This window comes from Callithrix jacchus, chromosome 5 (assembly GCF_049354715.1).
Source record: "Callithrix jacchus isolate 240 chromosome 5, calJac240_pri, whole genome shotgun sequence".
Taxonomy (NCBI): domain Eukaryota; kingdom Metazoa; phylum Chordata; class Mammalia; order Primates; family Cebidae; genus Callithrix; species Callithrix jacchus.
The window spans coordinates 64,794,224-64,820,764 of record NC_133506.1 but is presented as its reverse complement, the minus strand read 5'-3'; the positions used below and the strand labels follow the sequence as shown (position 1 = coordinate 64,820,764).

The window sequence follows — 26,541 nt, the reverse complement described above, 5'->3', positions numbered from 1 at the left end:
CTCCCACATTCCCTGTTTTCAGGATCTTTGTCCTGTGCAGAACTCCAGGCAGCGCCCACAGAACCCAGAGTGGCACAGGCCTTGGTGCCTGCTCTCCACCTTTCCTGAGCACTTCCCAGGTTCCAGACAAAGGGTCCTTAGTAGCCTGCAGGCAAAAATACCTGGCCAGAGCTTCCTCTTGGGGCAGGGATGGTACCAGTAGTGTCTGGGCAAAGAGCTTGGTGCTTTAGATGCCACTTTAATCCCCAGTGCATCCAGCGGAGGCTTGGCCTAGTATAAAGCAAGAGGGAGCTGTAGCCATGCAGCAGATAGTAGCTGAGGAGTTTTTAGAAGTGGATTAAGTGGCAGTTTGTGGGAAACTTGTCATTTTTACAGTCTAAGAATGTGGCTATTTTTTATGGTCAAGAATTCTGGTGTGGCCAGGGGCAGTGACTCACTCCTGTAATCCCAGCACTTTGGGAGGCTGAGGTGGGCTGATCACCTGAGGTTAGGAGTTTGAGACCACCCTGACCAACATGACGAAATCCCATCTCTACTAAAATTACAAAAATTAGCCAGGCTTGGTGGTGTGTGTGACTGTAGTCCCAGCTACTCAAGAGGCTAAGACAGGAGAATTGCTTGAACCCGGGAGGCAGAAGTTGCAGTGAGCCAAGATCGCGCCTCTGCACTCCAGCCTAGGTGACAGAGTGAGACTCTGTCTCAAAAAATAAAAAAAAAGAATTCAGGTGTATCTGGAAAAGCAGGTGAAAACGTTAATGCTAAACTAGTTGAGTTGACAGTTCCAGTTGCGATAGAATCCTCTTGCAGTTTAGCATAGATCAGGACAGCCACCCTGAACATGAACTTCAGGATCGAAGTGACTTGGTGCATAGACAGATGCATGTTGGGAGTCTGCAGTATTCCTGGCTTCACTCTGGCATCCAGAGTTGATGCCCTGGATGGGATATTAAAGTGGGCTTGAGATGGGATATTAAAATAGGTGGGTGAGGTTTTACATCATTGCTCCAAGCCGATGAATAATTTAAAGCTACAGGCTGGTTTGCCAGAACTCTCTTCTTGGTTTCTAGCCTCTTCTTTCCTGAGAAGGATTCTGTGCTCATAAACCACAGCCCTGGAGTTGGACCGTGAGCCTTCTGTCTTATAGACTCTGGCTTGTTCCTCAAGTGGACTCCAGGGCATTGCTTTCCAGCAACAGCACACAGTCCTCACCAGCTTAGGTCACCAAGAGATAAGGTCTCCATCTCATCTCCTGCTTTGGGCACAGGGGGACAGGTGAATGTGGAGGAATGGGGGAGGCTCAGGAGAAATAAGGGAAGGTGGGGAAAAACACATCTTTCCCAAGAATCAGCTCTACACTGTTGCATACACACTCATACAGCCTCCGGGTTTCATCTGGCCGACCATGGCTCAATGGGGAATGCTGGGCGGGAACACGCCACGGGCACAGCGGGGCAGCACGCTTACTGGCCAGAGCCCACGCTGGTGCTTGACACAGGGCCCTGCACTGAATCCTTCTGGGCATCTGTGAGGCCTGTGGTCAGAAGTCCATCCATGGCCCTCACAGTAACAGTCGAGGGGCTGCCCCACCCAGAAACATCCATCCTCTCAGGGTCTACTCTGAAGAGGATAAGACTGGTACAATTTCTTTTTCCTTTCCTTATAAAAACCCTTTCCAGTTTCACAAATATTCAGGGATTGAAAACAGGCATTATTTGAGTTAAGGCCAACACAGGTTTCCAAAGGAGAGAAGGTGAGTGCTGACACATTACCTCTTCCTGTAACACTGTGGGTGATTGCGTCCTAGGCTGAATGGCAATCTCTGCTTGTTCCCTGAGGGGCAGCATGAGGCCTGTGGCTTTTCTGTCTGCTCTTGTCAGTACTGAGTGAGAGGAGGAAGTTCTGCAATGCTGAACAGTCGGCCAAGGGTGTAGGGCCTGGGACAATACTTGCCAGGGCTTAGAGCTGGAGTCCATAGAGGAAGATCTGGGATTCCTATCAGATGAGAGGAAGAGCCTAGGCAAGTTCCCTGAGTGCTGCTACTTTTTCACTGGTGTATTTGCTTTTGGTTCTTCCAGGAAGAATCTGCTGAAGGTGAGGGCCATGGACTTCATCACCTCCACAGCCATCCTGCCCCTGCTGTTCGGCTGCCTGGGTGTCTTCGGCCTCTTCCGGCTGCTGCAGTGGGTGCGCGGGAAGGCCTACTTGCGGAACGCTGTGGTGGTGATCACAGGTGCCACCTCAGGGCTGGGCAGAGGTAGGTCCTGGAGGCAGTGCTGCCAGGGGGTGGGGAGAAGTCAGCCAGGGATGAGGAGCCTCCCAACCGCACAGGGAACCACCACCACAAAAAGTGTTAGGACAAAATAAAACATGTTTTTTCTTGGATTCAGTGGGGAGCTCTGGTTTGCAGCTTTGGTGCATGCGTTCTGTGAGCTTTGCCATCCCAGTGCCAGGCCCCTGACTGTACCCTCAGTGTGGTCTCAGCAAGGCCAGAGACAGGATAAATAGCACCTCAGCTGTTCCAGGGTCTCCACTTTAGCTCCATTGCAATCCAGTGAACACCATGAGCTTCTAAGTCTCAGGAATGATATTCTGGGACCCTGGCTTGGAGTGTCAAAACCTGGGCTTCCCCTTCTCCCATTTCTGGAAGGCTGTGTGTTACAGAGCTCCGCTGTTTTCCTGCCAAACACATATATTGACTTGGCACGTTGCACATGCACATGCCACACCATCTGCCATCCATACTCACGCTGAGTTCCATGGAATAAGGCTGAGGAGTTCCATGGAAGAAGGCTGAGGAATTCCCTGAATTGTGGTGACCCCACCCGCTGCTGCATCTTCTGGTTGCTGATAGCTCAGCTGGAGCTGATGGATCACCTGCTAAGTGGGAGGCTCTGGGCCAGGTGCTAGGACAAACGGATGAAAGACAGGGTCCCTTCCTTCAAGGATGTCACCGTCAACTGTTGTAAGGAGAAAGGCAAGGACTTATCTCTGTATATTGCCATTGCAGTAGTGTCTGCTCCCAAACCAGCCTGCTGGGGACAAGGTACATGTATATGTGCTGGGTGGTGCTAAGCATTTTTACATGCATTATCTCACTGACTTTTCATAGCTAAGATTCAAAGAAGGAATGACCAGGACTTCCAGCCAGAAAGTGCAGAACCAAGAGTCAAATCCACATCTCTCTGTCTCTAGAACTCACAGTCTTAAAAAGCTTCAGCAGGGGAGATGGCCAGGTAAAAGGAAAGGTGGGCTGATAGACAGGACATTCCAGATGGGCCCAGAGGTGGGAGCAGCATGGTCGCACAGGGACTCATAAACAGTCGGGTGCTGCATGAACATAGAGGAGCAGATGGGCCTTTGTAGTGGAACTGACTTGCAGTTGGCCAGGGGTGGCCTCAGAAGGCTTTAGAAGGCCTCAGAAGTATGGATTCATTTATGTACCACTGTGGATGTTATATGAGGTCTCCATGGGTGAACACCATGTCTGTCATTGGATATCCAGACCTTTGCAGGGACAGCTGTCTGCAGGCCCTTTGCCATCATCAGTCCTCTGACCTTACTCAGTTACTATATATAGAGTGGTCAGCAGCCACTTCTCTTGAGCTCAAAGAAGCATTTTGTGAAAGTCCTTGAAGAGCATTTGAGAGATGGCAGAGGTGGAGCTCTAAGTCACAGGTGCTCCCATCCGTGGATGTTTGAGAAGCATGCTGTCATCTTCATTCTGCATCTCCTCTCTCCAAAACAAGATTACGAAGGGAACAGAAAATGTCACAGAGGTCACCAGGCCTGTCTATGTATCATAAGATGTCAGACCTTTCCTGAATTCCTGTCACTGCTTATATTCTGCCCCATTTAACTTCTTGGGAACAAGAGCCCCTCCATCCAGACAAAGTAGGGTAGATTCTTAACTGGCCATGTCAAGTACAGCCACTGTTGCTGTTCCCTTACTTCTTTGAGGAGGTAGAGCTATATGCTGTCCTCAGTGGCTCTGCCTGCTGTGTAGCCACCCAGAAGGTTTGGAGTTATGCAATGAGTCTTCAGTTTTCATATCTATCCTATCTTGTCTCCTGTTTTGTATTTAAGCTTCTTGAACTTGTCCTTGTAGAATAGTGGGACCAGTGACTAAAGGAACAGAATGTTCTGGATACCTACTTCCTCCAGCTTTAGCCACATGGCTGTGCACAGCTCTCTTGATTTCCAGCCAGGTGTGCTGGTGGCACTGGAGAGTCACCCACAGCCCTTCACATACGGTACCTTGGAGTTGTTTTCCTTTCTCCTTGGACCCTCCTACTTTCCAGTATCAACTTTTTCAAGAAATGAAAATGGAATCCTTCCAATCTGTTGTTTTCATTTCTGTCATTCCCTATACAAACTTTCATTTCCTCTCTTTTTAGCTTTGCTAGGAAGCAAAACTCAAACAGAATTGAGGAAGTCATCTTCACAAAGTTGTTTAGACTTCCATGGGACTCCCACCTTTGGTTCTGTATCTGCACCCTGTGGTGGCCCCTCACAAATGTCCTATGCATTGGTCAGGACAAGACAAAATGGGGTGAGGAAGCAAGTAGGGCCCAAGGTTCCTTTGGGAATGATTTCTAAACTGGATGAGCAGTTCTAGCCTCAGGAATACGGGCATCTGGCTTGGAGTGCAGCCACCACCCCCCTCCTTGCTATGGGGACTTTGCTGCTCTGCTGCGAAGTGCACCAGGGCAGGTGGGCTGGAGTGCTGGGACCAGGCCGCACTACCCAGGGTGGGTGCTCTCTGAGCTTCCGCCCTTTGTTGGGATGAGCCAATGAACACACCAGCCTCATGTCCTTCAAAGAAGATGGTGTGTCTAGATTGAGACTACTTAGCACCTTTTTCCCGAGGACTGTCGGGTCTGTGGAGAGGCACCTGGGGTGAGCTAGTGCTGTGTGGGGAGCTGAATGAGGAGCTGTGGACCACAGGGAGGCTTTATACCATGAGACAGACATCAGCAAGCCTCTCCTCAGACTTCTCAGGACTCCTGGTGGTGAAGGACACTGGAGTTTCCTCTCCTCCCCTGTTTTGAGCTAATCTAGCTTTAAGGAATTTTGACACTTCTCTAAGGGAAGGACTCTTCAGACCAGTACCCACTGCCTGCCCCTCTGACCTTTCCTTCCTTCCCAGCTGAGGAGCTAGATGGCAGCCCTGATTTTCTGACCCTGCAGCATTGGCCCCTCACCATCTGGCTCCCTGAGATGGAACTAGCCTGCAAAGGCCATTCCCGTTCATGAACTGGGAGCTAGGGCACCACCTGGTCACGTGGGCCTCTAAGATTTGGTCTGGAACCAAGTCAGTGGCTCACTTGTTGTCAGGTCAGGGTGGGCCAGGGGCTGAGGTGTCCTGTACAGATCTGCTGGTGCACATTTGAGGGAGACTACATCTCAGGTGAGAACAGGAGTGCCTCTTTAAACCAGCATGTGGCTGAGTGTGGTGGCTCACACCTGTAATCTCAGCAATTTGGGAGGCCCAGGCAGGAGGATCGCTTGAGGTCAGGAGTTCTAGACGAGTCTGGGCAACATGGCGCAACCCCGTCTCTACAAACATTAGCCAGATGTGGTGGCATGTGCCTGTAGTCCCAGCTACTTGGAAGCCTGAGGTGGAGGATCACTTGACCTGGGAGGTTGAGGCTGCAGAGACCCACGATCACAGTACTGCAATCTAGCCTGGGTAACAGACCAAGAGACCCTGTATCCAAAAAAACAAAGTCAAAAACTACGTTGCAGTTTTCATCATCTGTTTTTAGGACATTGTTATTTATTTATTTACACTTACATTTTTATTTTTTTGAGACAGGTCTTGCTCTGTCACCCAGGCTGGAGTACAGTGATGTGATCATGGCTCACTTGACTTCCCAGGCTCAAGGGATTCTCCTACCTCAGCCTCCTGAGTAGTTGGGACTATAGGCATGTGCCACTGCACCTGGCTAATTTTTTATTTTTTATTTTTATTTATTTATTTTTTTGAGATGGAGTTTTGCTCGTTACCCAGGCTGGAGTGCAATGGCGCGATCTCGGCTCACTGCAACCTCCGCCTCCTGGGTTCAGGCAATTCTCCTGCCTGAGCCACCTGAGTAGCTGGGATTATAAGCACACGCCACCATGGCCAGCTAATTGTTTGTATTTTTAGTAGAGACGGGGTTTCACCATGTTGACCAGGATGGTCTCGATCTCTTGACCTTGTGATCCACCAGCCTCAGCCACCCAAAGTGCTGGGATTACAGGCGTGAGCCACTGCACCCGGCCTAATTTTTTATTTTTTATAGAGACAAGATCTCCCTATTTTGCCCAGGCTGATCTGAAACTCCTGGGCTCAAGCGATACTTCTGCCTCAGCTTCCCAAAGTGCTGGCATTACAGGCATGAGTCACTGTGCCCAGCTACAACATTTTTACAAAGTGGTTCAGACATATGGCCAGGCACAGTGGCTCATGCCCGTAACCTCAGCAGTTTGGGAAGTCATGGCAGGAGGATCGCTTGAGCTCAGGAATTTGACACCAGCTTGGGCAACATGGCAAAATCCCCATCTCTACAAAAATACAAAAATTAGCCAGCCATGGTGAGTATCTATGGCCCCACCTACTCTGGAGGCTGAGGTGGAAGGATCACTTGAACCCAGAAGTTCGAGGCTGCAGTGAACTGTAATTGTTCCACTGCACTCCAGCCTGAGCAACAGAGCAAAACCCTGTCTCTAGAAAAAAAGTTTTTAATAAATATAAATACAAAAACGACAGTTGACACTGCTGTAGTGCTGTTTATCTAGGGAGAACTGCAGTAGGAGAGTACCTACCTTAGCTCATTCAGTCCCACAGCCACACCCCCAGGGACTGAATGAGCTAAGGTAGGTAATCTCTTACCACAGTGCTTGATAGATGAAAAGCATCCTAAATAGGAGGAAAGTCAGAAACACAGAGGTTCTAACTTACCGGAGTTCAAGTCTAGCTCAAGTCCATTCTCTTGGCTGCTGGGCTGCTGCTTTTCATATGCTGTATATGTGTTTTCAGGGCACTATTTATTTATATAGGATATGCTGCAGGGAAGGCTAAGCAAGAAGTAGCAGCATCACTCTCTGCCTCTTCTTCTCCCATCACTGTTTCGTTTCTGACTCCTCACAGGGTAGTTCTCCCTCCACCCCCAGTTCTGAGGGTTTACCCTCCTGTGTCCAGGGTTTTTTTTTTTAGTCAGGCCTTCCCACTTAGCCATGAGAGAATTAACCTGTGACTCTTCTGGGGCCCCCATTCAAGGCTGACATGGTGGGAAGAGACAAGACACAACTGTGGCAGGGGCATCGTGTGGATGTGAGCCCCTGTAGCCAGCGCTTAGGTCCTTCCTAGGTTTCGGCCCTCCAGCTTGCCTCTCCATTCTTGAGCTTCCCCACAATCCCTCTGACAAATTCTCTTTTTGCTTTACCCCAGTGTGAGTTTAGTTTCTGTTTCATGCCACCAAAACAATATAGAGCACGTGTCTGACTAGCTTTGGACTGTCCCTGCTGTGGTCTTAGTTGAAGTCCTCATCAGTTGTCACCTGCAATAGTGCGGTGGGCTTGGTAGAGTCTGCTTTCCTCCAGTGTCCTCACTCCCTCCTGCCCAGTGGGACTGAGCCTTTTCAAAGGCAGGCACCCTTAATAGTCCTGTGTGTGGCAGGCACTCCCATGCACTGACTTGACCCCTTCCTAGTCAGTGAGGCTGTTAGACCTTCTGTCCCAGCCCCATCTGCCTGTGGCTCCTCAGGCATTCTGCTCCCTCTGCCTCAAGGACTCCCTGGGAAACAGCCCATCAGACCTTGGAAAGGCCTCAGTCCTCTGCCCCAACTTTTTTACAGGACCATGTATTTCCAGGAGAGCTGTACCTGGGTCGTGCCACCACACAGCCTTGGCAGGGCACGGCACCATAATAGCTGGCCCTGACTGTCCTTGCCAGTCAGGACAAGCCCCTGCCTGAGTGATGCTGAGCTCCCTCGGCTATGAGGATGGGTGATGCTCACAGCTGATCCAAGTGAACAGAAGTATCATGGGGTGTTCTGAGCATGGTACTTAACACATCTGTCCATCTCAGCCTGCCTTTCTCTTTGCTGTGTGGATGTCTGTAGCATTGGATATAAGCCCCGCACTGGGCTCTAGCTCCCAGCTTCATGCTGGGCCACACAGCAGGGGCCAACACAAGACACGTCAAGGGTGTGAAACAGCAAACAGCAACACTGGGTGAATTTGAACTGAACGGCACTGGGGAAGAATGGCTGTGAAGGCTCTTTTCTCTTCCCTTAGAATGTGCAAAGGTCTTCTATGCTGCGGGTGCTAAGCTGGTGCTCTGTGGCCGGAATCGTGAGGCCCTGGAAGAGCTCATCAGAGAACTCACCGCTTCTCATGCCACCAAGGTGAGCCAGGGGTGTGCTTTCCATGGGGAAGGAGTGCAGGCCATCTTCTGTAGGCACTGAGGAGGTGGTAGCCCACTCCTGGACTGCTGAGCTACAGGACATCCATGTGTCACACTGTCCCAGGGAATGCAGCAAGTCTCCATAGCAAATTGGGCCCCTGCATGGGGAGGGAGAACTGTCCAGTGGTTTACATCCCAGTGCCCCTGCTGGCTAGCACTGTGAGTTTAGAAGGTTCTCTCGTTCTCTCTTTCCTTTTACCTGGCTAAGCTCTACTCCTTGGGTGGGAATGGGGGTTGGTGATGACTTTAAAAGTTGTTTTTTTTTTTTTAATGGAATCTCCCTCATCACCCAGGCTGGAGTACAATGGCACGATCTTGGCTCACTGCAACCTCCACCTCCCGGGTTCAAGCAATTCTTTTGCCTCAGCCTCCTAAGTAGCTGGGATTACAGTCACATGCCACCACCATGCCTGGCTAATTTTTGTATTTTTGTAGAGACGGGGTTTCACCATGTTGGCCAAGCTGGTCTTGAACTCCTGACCTCAGGTGATCTGCCCACCTTGGCCTCCTAAAGTGCTGGGATTACAGGCGTGAGCCACCACACCAGGCCTTGTTTTCTTTTCTTAGAGTCTTGCTCTGTCACCCAGGCTAGAGTGCAATGACACAGTGATAGCGCACTGTAGCCTTGAACTCCTGGGCTCAAGTGATCATCCCACGTCAGCCTCTTGAGTAGCTAGGACTATAGGTGTGTGCCACCACACCCAGCTAAATTTTTTTTTTTTTAATTTTATATAGAGACAGGGTCTCACTATGTTGCCCAGATTGGCCTTACACTTGTGGCCTCAAGTGATCCTGCGACCTCAGCTTCCTCACTGTGGTTTTGATTTGTATTTCTGTAATTAAAAATGATGTTGAGCATCTTTTCATGTGCTTATTGATCATTTATAGATCTTTGAAGAAGTATCTATTCAGGGCTGGGCACAGTGGCTCACGCCTGTAATTGTAGCACTTGGGAGGCCAAAGCAAGTGGATCACTTCCAGGAGTTCGAGACCAGCCTGGCCAACATGACAAAACTCCGCCTCTACCAAAAAATACAAAAGTTAGCTAGGTGTGGTGGTGCACGCCTGTAGTCCCAGCTACTCAGAAGGCTGAGGTAGCAGAATCGCTTGAACCCTGGATGTGGAGGGTACAGTGAGCCGAGATTGGCCCAATCCCACTCCAGCCTGGGGGACAGAGCGAGAATCTGTCTCAAAACACAGAAATGTCTATTCAGGTCCTTTGCCTGCTTTTAAAATCAGGTTGTTATTTGTTGTTGTTGAGTTTAGGAGTTCTTTATGTATTCTGGATATTATTATTATTATTTTTTGGTGTGATTTTTCTTTTTTAATGATCATCATGAAATTCACTGGGCCAGGCCCTGGTGTTCTGCTGCCATAGTCAGAGTGGAGGGATGACCCCACAAGGGGACAAGAAGCCAAGATTGGCCTGGAGAGCTGAGAAGGGGGAGAGGAGGCAGTGGAGCAGGCAGAGGGGGAAGTCTGGAACCCTGCATAACCACGCAGATATAAAGTGAGGGCCTCCCTCTGCCACCCTAGCCCTGAGCCACAGAGTTTGAGGTGTAAGATGGGGGGGATTTTGGCCACAACCCATTTCCCAGGTCAAAGGGAAGAGACTGAGTGCAGAAAAAGGCCAAGGATCCCAGGGGGACCAAGAACAAGTTAACAAGTAAATCAATTAAGGACACCACCTTTTTTCCCCAGCCCGTTTTTCACATTTACAATGGAAGCAATTTGACAAGTGGATATAAAAATCTCAGACAAATTTTCTAACCCCTGGCCAGGGTTTGGACAGCAAGTGGTATCCAGTGATCAGGAATCAACACCTAAAATCCAGAGGCAGGAGGCAAGCCGTGAGGGGTGGGGAAGGAAGGAAGAGCTCCCATAGTCACTAGGTCACCTGCTCCGTGGGCCTCATCTGGATATCTCCGATCTGGACATGTTGGGGGGCGGTGCTGAGGACGTAGATAACAGCCTTGGTCACATCCTCCGGTTGGAGACATTTCATGTGCTCATAGGTGGCAGCTGCCTTCTCAGGGTCCTTGTCGTGGAGTCTGAAGGCAAATTGGGTTTCCACAACACCCGGAGAGAGGCACGTGGCTCGGATGTGGGTCTGGGCCTCCCGAAGCTCTTGTCTCCGTCCCTCTGTCAGCTCAGTGACGGCATACCTGGTGGCACTATAGAAGAGGTTCACAGACTGGGGGGACCACTTGGTGGCCAGACATGCTATTGATGTTAATGATGTGCCCATCGTCCACATTCCGCTCCTTCATGGACTGGTAGGCTTCCCGTGTGCAGATGCTGAGGGCCAACACGTTCACATTGAGCATCTCCTTCCAACCACTGGTGCTGCCTGAGAGCAGGGAGTCAGGCCGGCCCAAGCCGGCATTGTTGATGCAGATGTCTACGCCACTGTGCTGAGAATGGATAGCCGAGAACATGGAGAGGATAGCCTCCTCATTTGACAGGTCACATCTGTAGGGGATCAAAGTCCCGGAGTAGCCTGCACTCATATTCAGCAGCCAGCTCCTCGATGTGGCCCACGGTGCGGTGCAGCCCACCACCTTCAGTCCCTGCTGGACCAGGGCCCGGGCCACGGCCGCACCAATGCCCACTGAGGCTCCTGTCACCAGCGCCAGCCGGTCGCGCTACCGCTCCATGCCAGGTCCAGCCATGGGCCCGCGCCGCCCACTCACCTAGCTGGGTGAGCCCGGCACCAGGGTCGAGGAACTGACGCCCGGCCGCTTTCCCGCCACCGCAGCCGACCTGATCGCGTTCGACCCGCGGCGCGAACCACCAGCGTCCTGGCCTGCCTCCGGCTGTGACTCCATCCTCAGGCCCTCTGCGACCCGCCGCATTCAGTCGGGTATTCTGGATATTAATCCCTTACAAGATATGTGATTTGCCAATATTTTCTCCCATTCAGTATCATTTCATTTTCTTAGTACTCTGGTGCACAGACCTTTAATTTTGATGAATTTGCACTTTTTTTCTTTTGTTTGCCTTTGCTTTTGTTGTTATATCCATGAGGTTGTTGCCAAGTCCAACGTCATGAAAATTTCCTCCGGTGTTTTCTTCTATAAGTTTTATAGTTTTAAATGTCACATTTTAGGTGATGATTCACTTGAGGTAATTTTTGTATATGTTATTAGCTAAGAGTCCAATTTCATCCTTTTGCATGTGGTTATCTACTTTTCCCAGCACCACTTCTTGAAGACTGTCCTTTCCTCATTGAATGGGCATCCTTACAAAAATCAATTGATTACATATTTGAAGTGTGTATTTCTGAGTTCTTTGTTCTATTCAGTTGGTTTATATGTCTGTCCTACTGGTTTTTCTCCCCCTTAGTGGGAGGGGTGGAGCATGAGGGCAGGAAGCAGGGCTTGGGGGCGGGGGGTGGAGGAGAAGGACCCATACTGTTTTAATTGCTATAGATTTGTATAAGTTCTGAGGTCCTCCAACTATCCTTTTTCTGGAGTATTTTGGCTATTCAGGGCCTACTGTATTCCCATATGAATTTTAGGATTATTTTTTCTATTTCTGCAAAAACTGCCAGTGGGATTTTGATAGGAATAACATCAAATCTGTTGATCACTTTGGGTAGTACTGTCATATTAACAGTCTTCATTCCATTAATGCAGATGTCTTTCCATGAACTTATATCTTCTTTAATTTCTGTCAGCATTGTTTATAGTCTTTAGTATACAGTCTTTCTCCTCCTTAGGTTTATTGCCAAGTATTTGTCTTGGTCTCTTTTTTGCTGCTGTAACAGAATATAAGAGACTGGGTAATTTTTATTTTTATTTTATTATTATTAATTATTTTTTAGAGACATAGTCTTGCTCTGTCACCTAGGCTAGAGTGCAGTAGTGTGATCCTGGCTCGATGCAGCCTGAAAATCCCAGGCTCAAACAGTCTTCTGCCTCAGCCTCCTGAGTAGCTGTGACTACAGGCACACACCACTGTGCTGGGTTAATTTTTTAATTTTTTTCTAGGGACAGGGTCTTGTTATGTTTCCCAGGCTGGTCTCAAACTCCAGGCCTCAACGGATTTATCCACCTTGGCCTCCCAGAGTGCCAGGACTGAGTAATTATTAAAGAGATCTATTTATCAAAGTCTGGAGGCTGAGAATCCAAGTTTGAGGGGCCAGCATCTGGTGAGGGTCTGGTGTCTGGCAGGGGCCTTCTTACCACGTCATAACATGTAGGAAGGCATCACATGGATGAGAGAGAGAGAAAGGGGCTGAATTTTATCCTTTGATAAGGGAGCCACTCCCACAATGACAGATTAATCCATTCACGAAGTTCCCACCTCTCAATACTGTTGCATTGGGGATTCAGTTTCTAACACATGGGTTTTGGGACACATTCAAACCTTAGCGTATTTAATTTTTTTAACTGCTATTTTAAATGGAATTGCTTTCCTGATTTCCTTTTCAGATTATTATTGTTTGTGTATGGAAGCACTGCTTATTTTTGGATGTTGTTCTTGTACCCTGCCACTTTGCTCAATTTGTAAATTAACTTTTATTAATTTTTGTGGATTTGTTGGAATTTTGTATATACAGAATCATACTATCTGCAAACAGAGATAGTTTTACTTTTTCCTTTCCAAATTGGGTCTTTTTTTTTTCTTGTCTAATTGTTCTGGTTAGCACTTCCAGTATAATGTTGAGTAGCCATTGTGAATGCGGGCATCCTTGTATTGTTCCTGATCTTAGAGGAAGGCTTTCCATCTTTTTCCACTGAGTATGTTATCTGTGGGTTTTTCATAAACATCCTTTGCTGTGTTGAGGAATTTTTGGTCTATTCCTAGTTTATTGAGTGTGTTTACCTTGAAAGGGTGTTTGATTTTGTCAGATCTCTTTTCTGCATTACTTGAGATGATCGAGTGGGGTTTTTTCTTCATTCTATTAATGTGGTGTTTTATAATGATCAATTTTCTTTTTTTTTTTTTTTAATTTATTTTTTAAAGAGACAGGGTCTTGCTATGTTGCCCAGGCTGGCCTCGAACTCCTGGGCTCAAGCAAGCCTCCCACCTCAGCCTCCCCAAGTGCTGGGGATTACAGGCATGAACCTGCACCTGGCTATGACTGATTTTCCTATGTTGATCCAACCTTGCTTGCATTCCTAGGATAAATCCCACTTGGTCATGGTGAATAATTTTTTTTTTTTTTTGAGATGGAGTTTCACTCTTGTTACCCAGGCTGGAGTGCAATGGCGCGATCTCGGCTCACCACAACCTCTGCCTCCTGGGTTCAAGCAATTCTCTTGCCTCAGCCTCCTGAGGAGCTGGGATTACAGGCATGCACCACCATGCCCAGCTAATTTTTGTATTTTTAGTAGAGACGGGGTTTCACCATGTTGACCAGGATGGTCTCGATCTCTTGACCTCGTGATCCACCCTCCTCGGCCTCCCAAAGTGCTGGGATTATAGGTGTGAGCCACCGCGCCTGGCCGAATAATTTTTTAATATGCTGTTAAATTCAATTTACTGGTATTTTGTTGAAGATTTTTGCATCTCTATTCATGAGAGATATTACTCTATAATTTTCTTGTGATATCTTTAATCTGGCTTTAGTATCAAAGTAATGCTGGCCTCAGAGTGAATTAGGAAGTGTTTTCTCCTTGTTTTCTAGAAGAGCACGAGAAGGACTGGTGTTAATTCTCCTTTAAATGTTTGGCAGAATTCACCAGTGAAGCCATCCAGTCCAGGACTTTTCTTTGAAGGTTTTTGATTACTGATCCAATCTCTTTATCTGTTGTGTAAGTCTCCTGAGATTTTTATATTTCTTCTTGAGTCAATTCAGGTAATTTGTGTTTCTCAAGGAATTTATCCATTTATTTCAGTTTTTCTAACTTGTTGGCAAATAATGTTCATAGTATTCTTTTATACTCATTTTTTATAATCTCTTACAATATCTCTTGTCATTTCCATAAAGTCAGTGGTCCCACCTTCATTTGTGATTTTGGTCATTTGTGTCTTCTCTGTTTTTTCCTTGTCAGTCTAGTTAATGGTTTCTCAATTTTGTTGATCTTTTCAGAGAACTAGCTTTTGGTTTCATTGATTTTTGTTGTTTTTCCATATTGTTTGTTTATCTCTGCTCTAATCTTTATTATAGTATTTCCTTCGTCTGCTGGTTTTGGGTTTAGTTTGCTGTTCTTTTTCTGGTTCCTTAAAGGATAAAGTTCATTACTGTTTTGAGCCTTAGTGATCTGTAGCTACATACATCTGTACATAGCTCAGGTGGCCTGTCACTCAGAAAGTGAATTTGGTGTCTGTTGTATTTGACCAGGTGCAGACACACAAGCCTTATATGGTGACCTTCGACCTCACAGACCCTGGGGCCATAGTTGCAGCAGCAGCCGAGATCCTGCAGTGCTTTGGCTTTGTGGACATACTTGTCAACAATGCTGGGATCAGCTACCGTGGTACCGTCATGGACACCACAGTGGATGTGGACAAGAGGATCATGGAGACAAACTACTTTGGCCCAGTTGCTCTAACGAAAGGTAACAGTTTTGAGAAACCAGCAGTCACAAGTGATATGTTGCCATTCTTTTTACTTCACTTGGATCCTTTTCAGCAAAACGTTCCCTGTCTCCATCCTCTCTATTGCCCTGGAGTGGGTGTTATTGTTACAGTTTTGGTATCTGCTTTATAGTTTCCAGTTAAGATGTTCTCCTTTGTGACAGCCTCATTGGTGCAGCCTTACCTACATGTCTTTTTCATGGTGCCTGCAAAGCCCTACAAGGTGGGAAATTTTTATGTCCCACCATGGATTTCAATGCAGGGAAAAGGCTCCAGCAGGAAAAGGGAACTGTGCTACCCATCTGCAGTAACCTCCGTCCTTGTTTCCTTGCCTCTCTCCTCCCTCCTGCTGGCCTGCTGGCACTCTATGGGGCATAGGAGGATGGGAGTTCCCAGACAGTCCTCCACCCTAAGGGGTTTTCACCATTCTCCATCACTCTGACTAACGACTGGAAGTAGGGTACTTGTCTAAGCCCCTACCTCTGTCCTCAGCACTCCTGCCATCCATGATCAAGAGGAGGCAAGGCCACATTGTCGCCATCAGCAGCATCCAGGGCAAGATCAGCATTCCTTTTCGATCAGCATGTGAGTACTTCTCTCTCCCACAAATGCTTTATTGTTTTCTCCTGATTATAAAAATAATACATTTACTATTCAGAATTTAGACATTGTAGAAATAAACTATCCAGAGTGCAAAGGCACTTCAGAATGTGTTCTCCAGAGCCACATGCCTGGGTTCAAATCCCGGCTCCATTTTCTGTCCCCTCTGTGACCTTGGGCAAGTGTCTCTACTTCTCAGTGCCCTGCCCTCAAGTGTAAATGGAGACAGCCTCAGCCTCAGCCCAGAGGATTGCTGTGAGTGCAGTGTGTGGAGCTGCCCCAGGCACTAAGCACTAGGCATGGGCTAGCCACTCTTATTGTTATGATTGTCCCACAGATATAATCATGCCATCACTTTGGGACATAAGCCTCCACATTTTTTTCTACATATGATTCAAATAAACAAAAATGGGATGGCATTATTCATATTGTTTTGTGGCTTGTCAGTTCCACTTAACTGAATTTTTCTGCATCAGCATATTAGGGATTTACCTCATCCTTTTAGTAATTCATTGAATGAGTGTGACATAATTGATTTGGCCATTTTTCTAGACACTTGAGCATTTTTTTCCCCTCAGTCTTTGACCATTAGCAGTGGTGCTGTGTAGAACATTCTCAAATATTTTTATCTCTGGGCACTCAGAAGGTTTCCATAAAAAGAGTCTTAAGGTAATTTCACGTACTAAGGTAATTTCACGTACTGTCCTTTCTTTGCATCACCTCCTGAAAGGAAATACTGCTTATACCAACCTCATCTCCTCGCCGCCACCCAAGGGCTAGGCCCAGCCCCAGCCTGGTCAGCAAAGGCAGGGAAAGCTGAGCTGCTGTAGCACTTTCCAAGGGCAGCCACAAGCATCCAGTTCCCTGACACAGTAGGGCCAGGTGTGAACTGGGAGTGTAACACAGTTTATTCTTTCTTCGAAGATCTGAATCCAAGCTCTACCTTTTGGTTCTGGTTGTATTTTCTTCAACACATTACTTAACTATTCTGATCCTGTTTCTTTACATATTAGTGAGATTTACAATCCTCATACATGCTTGTACATACATTATTTCCCTGTTTGTTAATATTCTATTTCAACTTTGGAAAGGACAGCGATCTAAGGCTTCTCAAATGGTTTAGGAAAAATACATATGGAATCTGAAATTACAAAGCAAATGAGTTAAAATGTTAATAATAGGTAAATCAGCGTAAAGGACATAAGAGTTTTCTTTTGTTTTTTGAGACAGAGTTTTGCTCTTGTCTCTCAGGCTGGAGTGCAGTGCTGCAATCTTGGCTCATTGCAACCTCTGCGTTCCGGGTTCAAGCAATTCTCCTGCCTCGGCCTCCTGAGTAGCTGGGATTACAGATGCGCACCACGACGCCCAGCTAACTTCTGTATTTTCAGTAGAGATGGGGTTTCACCATGTTGGCCAGGCTGGTCTCAAACTCCTGACTTCAAGTGATCCGCCCACCTCAGCCTTCCAAAGTGTTGGGATTACAGGCATGAGCCACTGTACCTAGCTGAAGTTCCTTATACTAAGTTATCTTCAAGTTTTACTTTGATTTATAATAATACCACTGATTTTTGTTGTCCAGTCGGCCTGCTCACTGCAGTAAGGCATGCAGTGGTTGGTTCCCATATTCAGCTTTATAATGACCAGGCTAAATATGGAGTGCCTCTTGGGCAAGTTGGTTAACCCAGATAAGTAGCAGCCTTCTCACCTACAAAATGGGGAGAAGAGCATTCTCTCACACTGCTAAAGTGAAGACCACGTCACATCATCCATACAGTGTGCTTAGTACTGGGCCTCACACTTGCAGGGTGAGTGATGTGAACAGTGGCGAGGTCAGCACAGCTTGGCTGAGCGGTTGGTTAGGTCAGCACATCCTGGCTAAGAACTCAGTCTGAGAGCTCTAGGGAGACCCAGCTGTCGGAGTGTAGCAGTCTATTTTGGGGACTTACAGGATAACCCACTCTTTTCTGTCACCGAGCCTGAGCTGTGCTCTTGGAATCATGGCTGATAGGAGCAGTCCTCTCCATCCACCCACAGCCAACTCATCCAGCCCCAGCAACTGTGCCCCAAACCAATGGAGCTGGCCCAGCAAGGCACTGCAGCAAGCTCAGAGACACTGCTGAACTGCCTCCTGTGACTTGCTGTGACACTTCCTTGCTTTCTCCCTTCCTGTTTCCTTAGCTGACGGATGCCCCTTCTTTCCTAAGGCTAAAACATTTAGAAATCTGAATTGGAGGAAACTGTGATTTACTGTGGAAATGTCGGTATGTTTCCCGGAATGTCATTATAGGGTCACTGTGTTCCCATTCAGAGCACCTTTTACTGGGTTGTGAAGCCCTTGCTCCAGAGCAGACACAACTCTGTTTCTCACAGGTGGAGTAAGCTCTATAGTTCTTCTAGGTGAAAAGCCACTGCCTGTATATTTGTCAAAATGAGATATATAAGAAGGCAGGCTTGGATTTTATACACCCATGAAGGCCTACTGATGGGGCCCCTTCTGTCACCTGGTAACTCATGGGGAGGACTAGGCAGCCAGAGCTACATGGCAGGTCTGCAGGGCTAGCATGGGAGCTGTCCTACCTGCCACCAAGTAAAGAAAGGTACTTGCAGGAACAGTAGAATAGCTAAGAGCTCATTTCTGTATGTGTGTATATATATATATATATGCATATATACACATATATATGTATACATATGTATGTATATATGTATACATATATATGGTTTCTATAAAATGTGTGTGTATATATATATACACACACATGTATATACACATATATGTGGTTTATATAAAGGTAAAATCACATGGATATATGTAGGATATATAAAAAAATAAATTGGCCAGGCCCAGTGGCTCACACCTGTAATCCCAGTACTTTGGGAGGCCGAGGCAGGTGGATCATGAGGTCATGAGTTCAAGACCAGCCTGGCCAAGATGGTGAAACCCTGTCTCTAATAAAAATATCAAAAAAACAAAAAAAAGCCAGGTGTGGTGATGTGCACCTGTAATATCAGCTACTCAGGAGGCTGAGACAGAGAATTGCTTAAACCCAGGACGCAGAGATTGCAATGAGCCGAGATCGCCTAGGTGACGGAGCAAGATTGTCTTAAAAAAAAAAAAAAAAAATCACTGAGCATGGTGGCTTGCTCCTGTAATTCTAGCACTTTGGGAGGGTGAGGTGAGAGGATTGCTTGAGGCCAGGAGGTCAAGGCTGCAACGAGCTATGATCCTACGATCATAGCTCCACTCCAGCCTGGGTGACAGAGAAGATGCCTTCTCTGAAAAAATAAAAGTATTATTATTATTTTGAGACAGAGTCTTGCTCTGTCACCTGGGCTGGAGTGCAAAGGCATGGTCTCTGCTCACTGCAACCTCTGCCTCCTGGGTTCAAACAATTCTCCTGCCTCAGCCTCCTGAGTAGCTGGGATTACAGGTGCACATCACCACACCTGGCTTTTTTTTTTTTTTTAAATATCAAATTTTTGTGTTTTTAGTAGAGATGGGATTTCACCATGTTGGTCAGGTTGGTCTCAAACTCCTGACCTCATGATCAGCCTGTCTCGGCCTCCCAAAGTGCTGGGATTACAGGCATTAGCCACCATGCCTGGCAAAAAAAACAATTAAACAAAAATCCTGGGATACTCTCTTAGCACTGATTATCTCTGGGAGTTGAATTTGGAAGCCAGGAGGACTTTTGTTTTTTGTACTATATGTTTCTATATACGATTTGAATGTTTTACCCAGTAGGCATTCATTTTTTTTTTAACTTTTAACTTGGAATAACTTCAGACTTAAAGTTGCAGGAACAGCACAAATAACTCCCATGTACCTTCACGCAAATTCCCTAACTATTAACCTTTTACCTAATTTCCATTTTCATATTCTCTCTGTGTATATGCATGTACACAGTTTATAATATATATAAAACTATGTGTGTATATAGTGTATAATTTTTTCCTGAACCATTTGAAATTGGAGACATAATGCTCATTTATTCCTATTTCAGTGTGTTTCCTAAGAACAAGGGCACAGCACACTTCTCCAAGTCAGGAAATGAACATTGTTATAATACTAGAATCTTAAATTATAAAGCCAGGTTTTAGAGCCTGGCTCAGTGGGCCATGCCTGTAGTCCTAGCTGAGGCAGGAGGATCACTTGAGCTCAGGAGTTAGAGTCCAGCCTAGGCAACATAGCCAGACCCGATCACAAATAAAACCAGGTTTTAAAAATAGAGATCATGAATGGTAGTGAATAGTTGGACACCACTCCCTCACCTGCCTCTCCATCCACATGTGTAGACGCAGCCTCCAAGCATGCAACCCAGGCGTTCTTTGACTGTCTGCGTGCTGAGATGGAACAGTATGAAATTGAGGTGACTGTCATCAGCCCTGGCTACATCCACACCAACCTCTCCATAAATGCCATCACTGCGGATGGATCCAGGTATGGAGGTGAGGCCTGGTTTCTCTTTTCTTTTATGAAAATCTGTCAGTTGGCCAGGCACGGTGGCTCATGCCTGTAATCACAGTACTTTGGGAGGCCGAGGTGGGCAGATCATGAGGTCAGGAGTTCGAGACCTGACTGACCAACATAGTGAAACCCTGTCTCTACTAAAAATACAAAAATTTCCTGGGCGTGGTGGTGCAGGCCAGTAATCCCAGCTATTCAGGAGGCTGAGACAGGAAAATAACTTGAACCCAGAAGGCGGAGGTTGCAGTGAGCTGAGATTGTGCCACTGCACTCCAGCCTGGGTGATGGAACAAGACTTTGTTTCAAAAAAAGAAAATCTGTCGGTCAGCCACAGTGAGACATGCTGCTCTTACCTCAATGATTCTTTGGTCATTTTTATCTGGAACAGAACTTTTAAAGGGGAAAAGCTTGACAGAGGTGTTGGTTATTGACATGGACTAGTGAATAATCTTCGTTTACCTCACCATGGCCCACCTTTAGTGTGAACCATTGCAGCATTCAGAACAGGACCTCTGTGGACAGGACTCAAGGGCTAAAAGGAACTTGCCACGCTGAAATGCCACCAGACTTCCAACTAACCCACTCACAGATCCCGTGGTCCAAGGAGTATCGGTATCAGGGTTGAGTGAATTGACCTTATGGCAAGTGTAAGGTGTTTGATGGTCTGCCTCTGTCCCATAGCTTGAGAAATGACTGATTCAGGGCCAGTCTTCAGCATGAGGCTGAGGGTGGCAGTTTCAGCACCTTCATCTTGTGTCATTTGGAGACAGTGCAGAGCTGACCTGCAGTCACCACTTGTGGGCTGAGCAGCTGGCCCCAGCATGCAGGCTCAGGCCAAGCAGAGACCAGTGTGCTGTGAGCACTGGAGCCCTTGAAGCTGGTGCTGCCTCCCCATGCTTGGAACAGGGCCTGATCACCCTCCAGTGCTGTCCTGCTGTGTCCTCCTCCCTGATGTGATCTCCTGGGGTTTGTGCTGTGGTGTCTGCCCAGGGCCTTATGCTCCTGCACCCAGCCCTGCCAGACCTGATCCAAGATGCCCATTTCCTGGCAGCAGCTGCGCTCTCACACAGCAAGTCTTGTTTTCCCCGCAATAGAAACTATACAGAGGCATAGGGCCTGGTACAGCTTTATACCTGTTTATACATAAAAGATACCACTTTAGCCGGGCACGGTGACTCACACCTGTAATCCCAGCACTTTGGGAGGCCAAGGCGGGTGGATCACAAGGTCAAGAGATCAAGACCATCCTGGTCAACATGGTGAAACCCTGTCTCTACTAAAAATACAAAAAATTAGCTGGGCATGGTGGCGCATGCCTGTAATCCCGACTACTCGGGAGGCTGAGGCAGGAGAATTGCCTGAGCTCAGGAGGTGGGGGTTGCGGTGAGCCGAGATCGTGCCATTGCACTCCAGCCTGGGTAATAAGAGCGAAACTCCATCTCAAAAAAAAAGATACCACTTTAAAAATTATCTCTGTGGCACTTAAAAATAAGCTGTAATGCAAAACTTCCTGTTTCCCTGCATTAACAAAAACACAATGAGAACACTGGTGAGGTAGCTCAGGGAATCTGGACAACTTGAGAGTGGTTTCATATGGCTAGGCACTGTGGCTCACACCTGTAATCGCAGAACTTTGGGAGGTGAAGTCAGGGGGATCTCTTCAGCCTAGGAGTTTGAGACCAGTCTGGGCAATATTGCAAGACCTTGCCTCAACACAAAATACGAAAATTAGCAACCATGGTGGCACCACTTATAGTCCCACCTATTCAGGAGGCTGAGGCAGGAGGACGGCTTGAGCCCTGGAGGTTGAGGCTGCAGTGAGCCATGATTGTGCCATTGCACTCCAGCCTGGGCAACAGAGGGAAACCCTGTCTCAAAAAAAAAAAAAAGTGGTTTTACATGGTCTGTGGTAATGGTCTCTCCTGTGTGCCTGCCAGCTGGTCCTACTTTGCTGGCAAAATTGTCAAATTACTAGGGTAGAAGGAACATCAGTTGCTGTTAATCTAACACTTCCTCTTAATCTCTCCCAGCTGTCCCTTCTAACATCTAAAACAAATTAAGGATTTCTTCCTGTGTCTCATCCAGTTAATACTTGACATCGAGAACAGGGGCATCTGTCTGCTCTTGACTTAGCGAGCTTGCCGTGCATATGTGGGTCATACAGTCCCTAACCACCTTGTCTGGACACCCTGAAGCCAAGCTACCCAAGACAAATGAGGTGGCACAGCATCCCTTAGTCTTTGGTTGTTCTAACAGGTACACGCTTCCCAGGTCAGGAGGCTGCTTTTCAGATGCGGTGCGAGGGGCTCACCCGGCTCACCCTGTGCCTTTGCTGTGGACCACCAGGCAGACAGACTCTCTTTGGTTCCAAGCCCTGACTGGGGTCATCAGTCTACCTTGTTTCCACATCCCGCTCACCTCTCACTTCCCCCACTAACCCATATCCAACCACAAAATGGTTCCTCATTTCCTTAGAGCATGGAATCATTAGGGATGGTGGCACACCACCAGCTTCCTGGCTCTGGGAAGCTTCATGGTGGGAAAGGCAGCAGGCTGACCTGACGGCTGACATCAGCTCAGATCCTCAAGAGGGACCTCTGCTTCCAAGTTACTGTGTTTTCTTTTGCTTTGTTTATTTTAGTTATGGACAAGACCACAGCCCAGGGCCGAAGCCCTGTGGAAGTTGCCCAGGACATTCTCGCTGCTGTGGGGAAGAAGAAGAAAGATGTGATCCTGGCTGATGTGCTGCCTTCCTTGGCCATTTATCTTCGAACTCTGGCTCCTGGGCTCTTCTTCAGCCTCATGGCCTCCAGGGCCAGAAAAGAGCGGAAATCCAAGAACGTCTAGTGCTCTGACCAGCCAGAGCCAGGGCAGAGAAGCCACACTCCTAGGCTCGGTTTCTCTACAAGGGACAGTTGCATTTGTTAAGACTTTAATGGAGATTTGTCTCACAAGTGGGAAGGATTGAAGAAACACATCCTGTGCAGATCTGCTGGCAGAGGAGAACCAAACAAGCTTCTTCCCAGGGCGAGGGGAGACACTTAAGGAATAAATACGGAGCTGCGGTTTAATGCTACAAATAGGAAATAAATGTCTCAAACAGTAAGAGTTGTAGTCTTCAAGGACTAGAACCTTGTGTCCTGTGAATTCCAGCCCTGCCAACTCCTAGAAATTGTTTCAACCTTAGAATCAGAAGATGTGATGTCACCTGACCCAGCTGTTTTCATATTTGACGTAAACCTCATTGTTTTGGCAGAAAGACCACCTTCAGCACTCACGGGAAAACTCAGTAGTTTTAAGAAGTCAGTAGTCATGCCCATTTCCAGGGCCCTGTGATAGCCAACACAAAAAGTAGACCAGTATGTGATGGCTTATTTGGCATATCCCAAGGGTTGCTGGCTTTAGCACCTCATAGGAATTTCAATTTCTAGGCCGGGTACGGTGGCTCACGCCTGTAATCCCAGCACTTTGGGAGGCAGAGGCGGGCGGATCACAAGGTCAAGAGATCAAGACCATCCTGAGCAACATGGTGAAACCCCTCTCTACCAAAAAATACAAAAATTAGCTGGGCGTGGTGGCATGCACCTGTAATCCCAGCTACTTGAGAGGCTGAGGCAAGATAATTGCTTGAACCCAGGAGGAAAGATTGCAGTGAGCCGCGATTGTGCCACTGCACTCCAGCCTGGTGCCTGGCGACAGAGCAAGACTCTGTCTCAAAAAAAAACAAAGGAATTTCCATTTCTCTCTTACCTCTCACCACATCCCTGTAGGATGCCAGGCAGCCAAAAGTGAGAGGAGAACCCTGCATGGCCCTGCATCCTCTAGAAATGAAACCATCAAACTGGCCAGCTGTGCAGATTCTACAGCAGTCCCTGGTCTGGTGGAAGTGAACAATTTGTTAGCTGTAACTAGCTGGATCATAGCCAGAAAGAATGCCTGTTTCTGCCTTTCTGATTTATTAAAAATACAGGGGTGAGGCTCACTGAGTAGGTCAAGTTCATTTCTAATGTTTAGGAAGAAACTTTTCCTGTTACTGAAACTGAAAATTAAAATGTATTGGAATACAAATCTCCTAGCATATAATATTGACATTTTGCACCATGTCCCAATTCTGGCCTTGTTGAGATTGGATTTTAAACAGCTGCCCTAAACAGATGATAAAAATGGCCATAGCCAGCCTTTGGTTAGGGTGCCAGAGGGTTTCAGGTTTCCTGGGAGTAGGAGGACAAATGGGTGACTAGATCTGGTGACCTGCCCCAGCTCATAACATTTCCTGGACGTTCCCAGAGCCTTTGGTAAAATGTGGACATAGTGATGGGTGGTTCTTCATTTTCCAGGTAAATTGTCAGCCTCCCTCCTGACATGGAAGAGAAGGATCTCCTTGGTGTTCACAGAGGAGACAGTAAACCCAGGCAAGAGCTGGTACTGAGACAGCAGCAGCACCTTTCTAAAGCTTAGCCCGATTCTGAGGTTGAATCAAAGTGCCAGGCGCACAGCAAGTTTCCAGGAAATGGCAGCCATGAAGGGCGCTCTCCCTCTGATGGAAACAAGAGGACAAATCTTGGATGCGTTGGCTGCCACACTCAGAGGCACCTGATGTCCAGGTGCTGTCCTTTCCTCTCCATTATATAACCTGGTCAGCAACTGGAGGTTGATGTGATAGACTGCCCTCAAAGGAATGCAAGTTTAGCAACCGTATACTCCATCAGAAGATGGGAACGTCAAATATGTTCTTGAGGTGGTTGGTTTTGGGGCCATTGTGACCTGACTCAGCTGGCAAGCATGGAGCTTGGGCTGGCACTAAAGATTCCTTAACCTACACACCACCTGTGAGTTGTAATTGGTTAGATTGCAGCCAGAACAAACACCTGCTTCCACCTTTCTTTTTTGAGATGGAGTTTCGCTCTTGTCACCCAGGCTGGAGTGCAGTGGCTCAATCTCGGCTCACTGCAACCGCCATCTCCTGTGATTCACCTTCAAGTGATTTTCCTGCCTCAACCTCCCGAGTAGCTAGGATTACAAGTGTGTGCCACCATGCCCGGCTACCACCTAATTTATTAAAAATACGTGTTGAGGCTTACTGAGTAGGTCAGGTTCATTTTTAAAGTTTATTTCCTCCCAAATTAAAGTGGTTAGCAGCTGGAGACTGACGTGCTAGATCTCAGTACTACTGGTTATTTACTTAACATTCTAAAAGCCTCAGCTCACTTTTTTTTTCAAGGTAAGTAAAACTTACCTTGACAAACTTTATATTCTACCATATAAACTATAACACAAACTGAACAATTACTAAAACCTAGCTAAATAAAGCTGTTGGCCATAGGCGGAGTCTGAGTCCCCCTGTTCTTGAGGAAGTTGGCAAGTCCCAGAGGGGACCTACACCAGCACCAGACAGACGCTCTTCTTGCACTCAGAGGTTGAGGACTAAAAGGGCTGGCAGCTGTGGTCTTTCATGTCCATGCTGCTCCTACCGTCGTCTCAGGTCCCTGGAGTTCTGTGTCCCTTCCTGGAGACAGCAAGGGTTTGGATAATGTAGGACTTACCGAGCCTTTAGAATTGTCCCAACTTAGCAGCTGAAGCAGCTTCCTGTGGGTGAGCCCCATGTGCATTGTTCCAAAGAAGCCCGGGTGCAGCTGGTGGCCCCGAGCAACCTTCATTGCTCTCCGATTTTCAAGCCAGTGTTTGAATAGGAACGTTTGCCAGCAGGGTTAGTGGTGCTGCTGTTCGGTTTCTCTTTTCTGTCTTTAGAGGGGTTTTGCCCCCTTCTCTTTCATCCTTAAATTCTGCTGGGGAGGTCTGAAAAAGCAGTTTTTAAATGGTTCTACCTCAGATATCTGATGAAGTTCAAAGGCACTTTCCACTTTGCTCTTCAAGCGCCTTGGTGTTTTTCACATCATGCCCAAACCAGAGACGGAAAAATAAAACCAAATTAGCTTTCCAAACAGCAGCATCTCCATGCAGTGTAGAGGGGCCGTAGCTGATTAGTGAATCCAAAAAATAGTGTACAGCCCCTGGGCGCCTGCCCACCTCCCAGCAGGTCTCCCTTCCTTCCCTCAGGGCCCAGCAGCTGCTGCACCAGATGTGAAAACTTTGGAGCGAGCTGACAGACCGGAACGGGATCCAGTTTGATCAGCTGTCCTTTTACATAACGGCTCTTCATTCTCCTCTGAAAATGGGAGATAGGTAGCTGAAACTGATTTGCTAGATTAGTGACACAGTCCCTAAAATGGTCCGTGTAGAACTCATTTAAGTGGATTTTGCACAGGAGGGCCCCGGTAACTTGGCCTTTGCATTCCCTCAATTGGCAGTTACTGAATGCTGTTTAAACAACAAAGATTTGGCCGGGCATGGTGGCTCACACCTGTAATCTGTAATCTCAGCACTTTGGGAGGCCAAGGCAGGCAGATCACCTGAGGCCAGGAGTTTGAGACCAGCCTGCCATCACGGCAAAACGCTCTCTCTACTAAAAATACAAAAAATTAGCTGGGCATGGTGG

General features: G+C 47.3%; 1 protein-coding gene and 1 pseudogene across 38 annotated transcripts in view; one reads left to right on the top strand and one right to left on the bottom strand.

Moving 5' to 3' along the window:
* Window positions 1-24,113, top strand: part of DHRS7B (dehydrogenase/reductase 7B) — a 97,626-nt gene extending 73,513 nt beyond the window's left edge. For 34 of the 38 annotated variants that reach the window (XM_008990947.5, XM_054255576.2, XM_078372371.1 and 31 more), the window contains 6 exons: window positions 2,076-2,254; window positions 8,281-8,390; window positions 14,742-14,958; window positions 15,470-15,562; window positions 19,874-20,026; window positions 22,687-24,113. In XM_008990947.5, the coding sequence (XP_008989195.1) occupies window positions 2,101-2,254; window positions 8,281-8,390; window positions 14,742-14,958; window positions 15,470-15,562; window positions 19,874-20,026; window positions 22,687-22,892 (933 nt within the window). In that variant the 5' untranslated portion in view covers window positions 2,076-2,100 and the 3' untranslated portion in view covers window positions 22,893-24,113. The remainder of the gene's footprint in view (window positions 1-2,075; window positions 2,255-8,280; window positions 8,391-14,741; window positions 14,959-15,469; window positions 15,563-19,873; window positions 20,027-22,686) is intronic. The other 4 variants (XM_078372381.1, XM_035299307.3, XM_078372379.1 and 1 more) reach the window with 1 other exon arrangement.
* LOC100399681 (dehydrogenase/reductase SDR family member 11 pseudogene) lies at window positions 10,124-11,251 on the bottom strand (annotated as a pseudogene).
* Window positions 24,114-26,541: the final 2,428 nt, after the last annotated feature.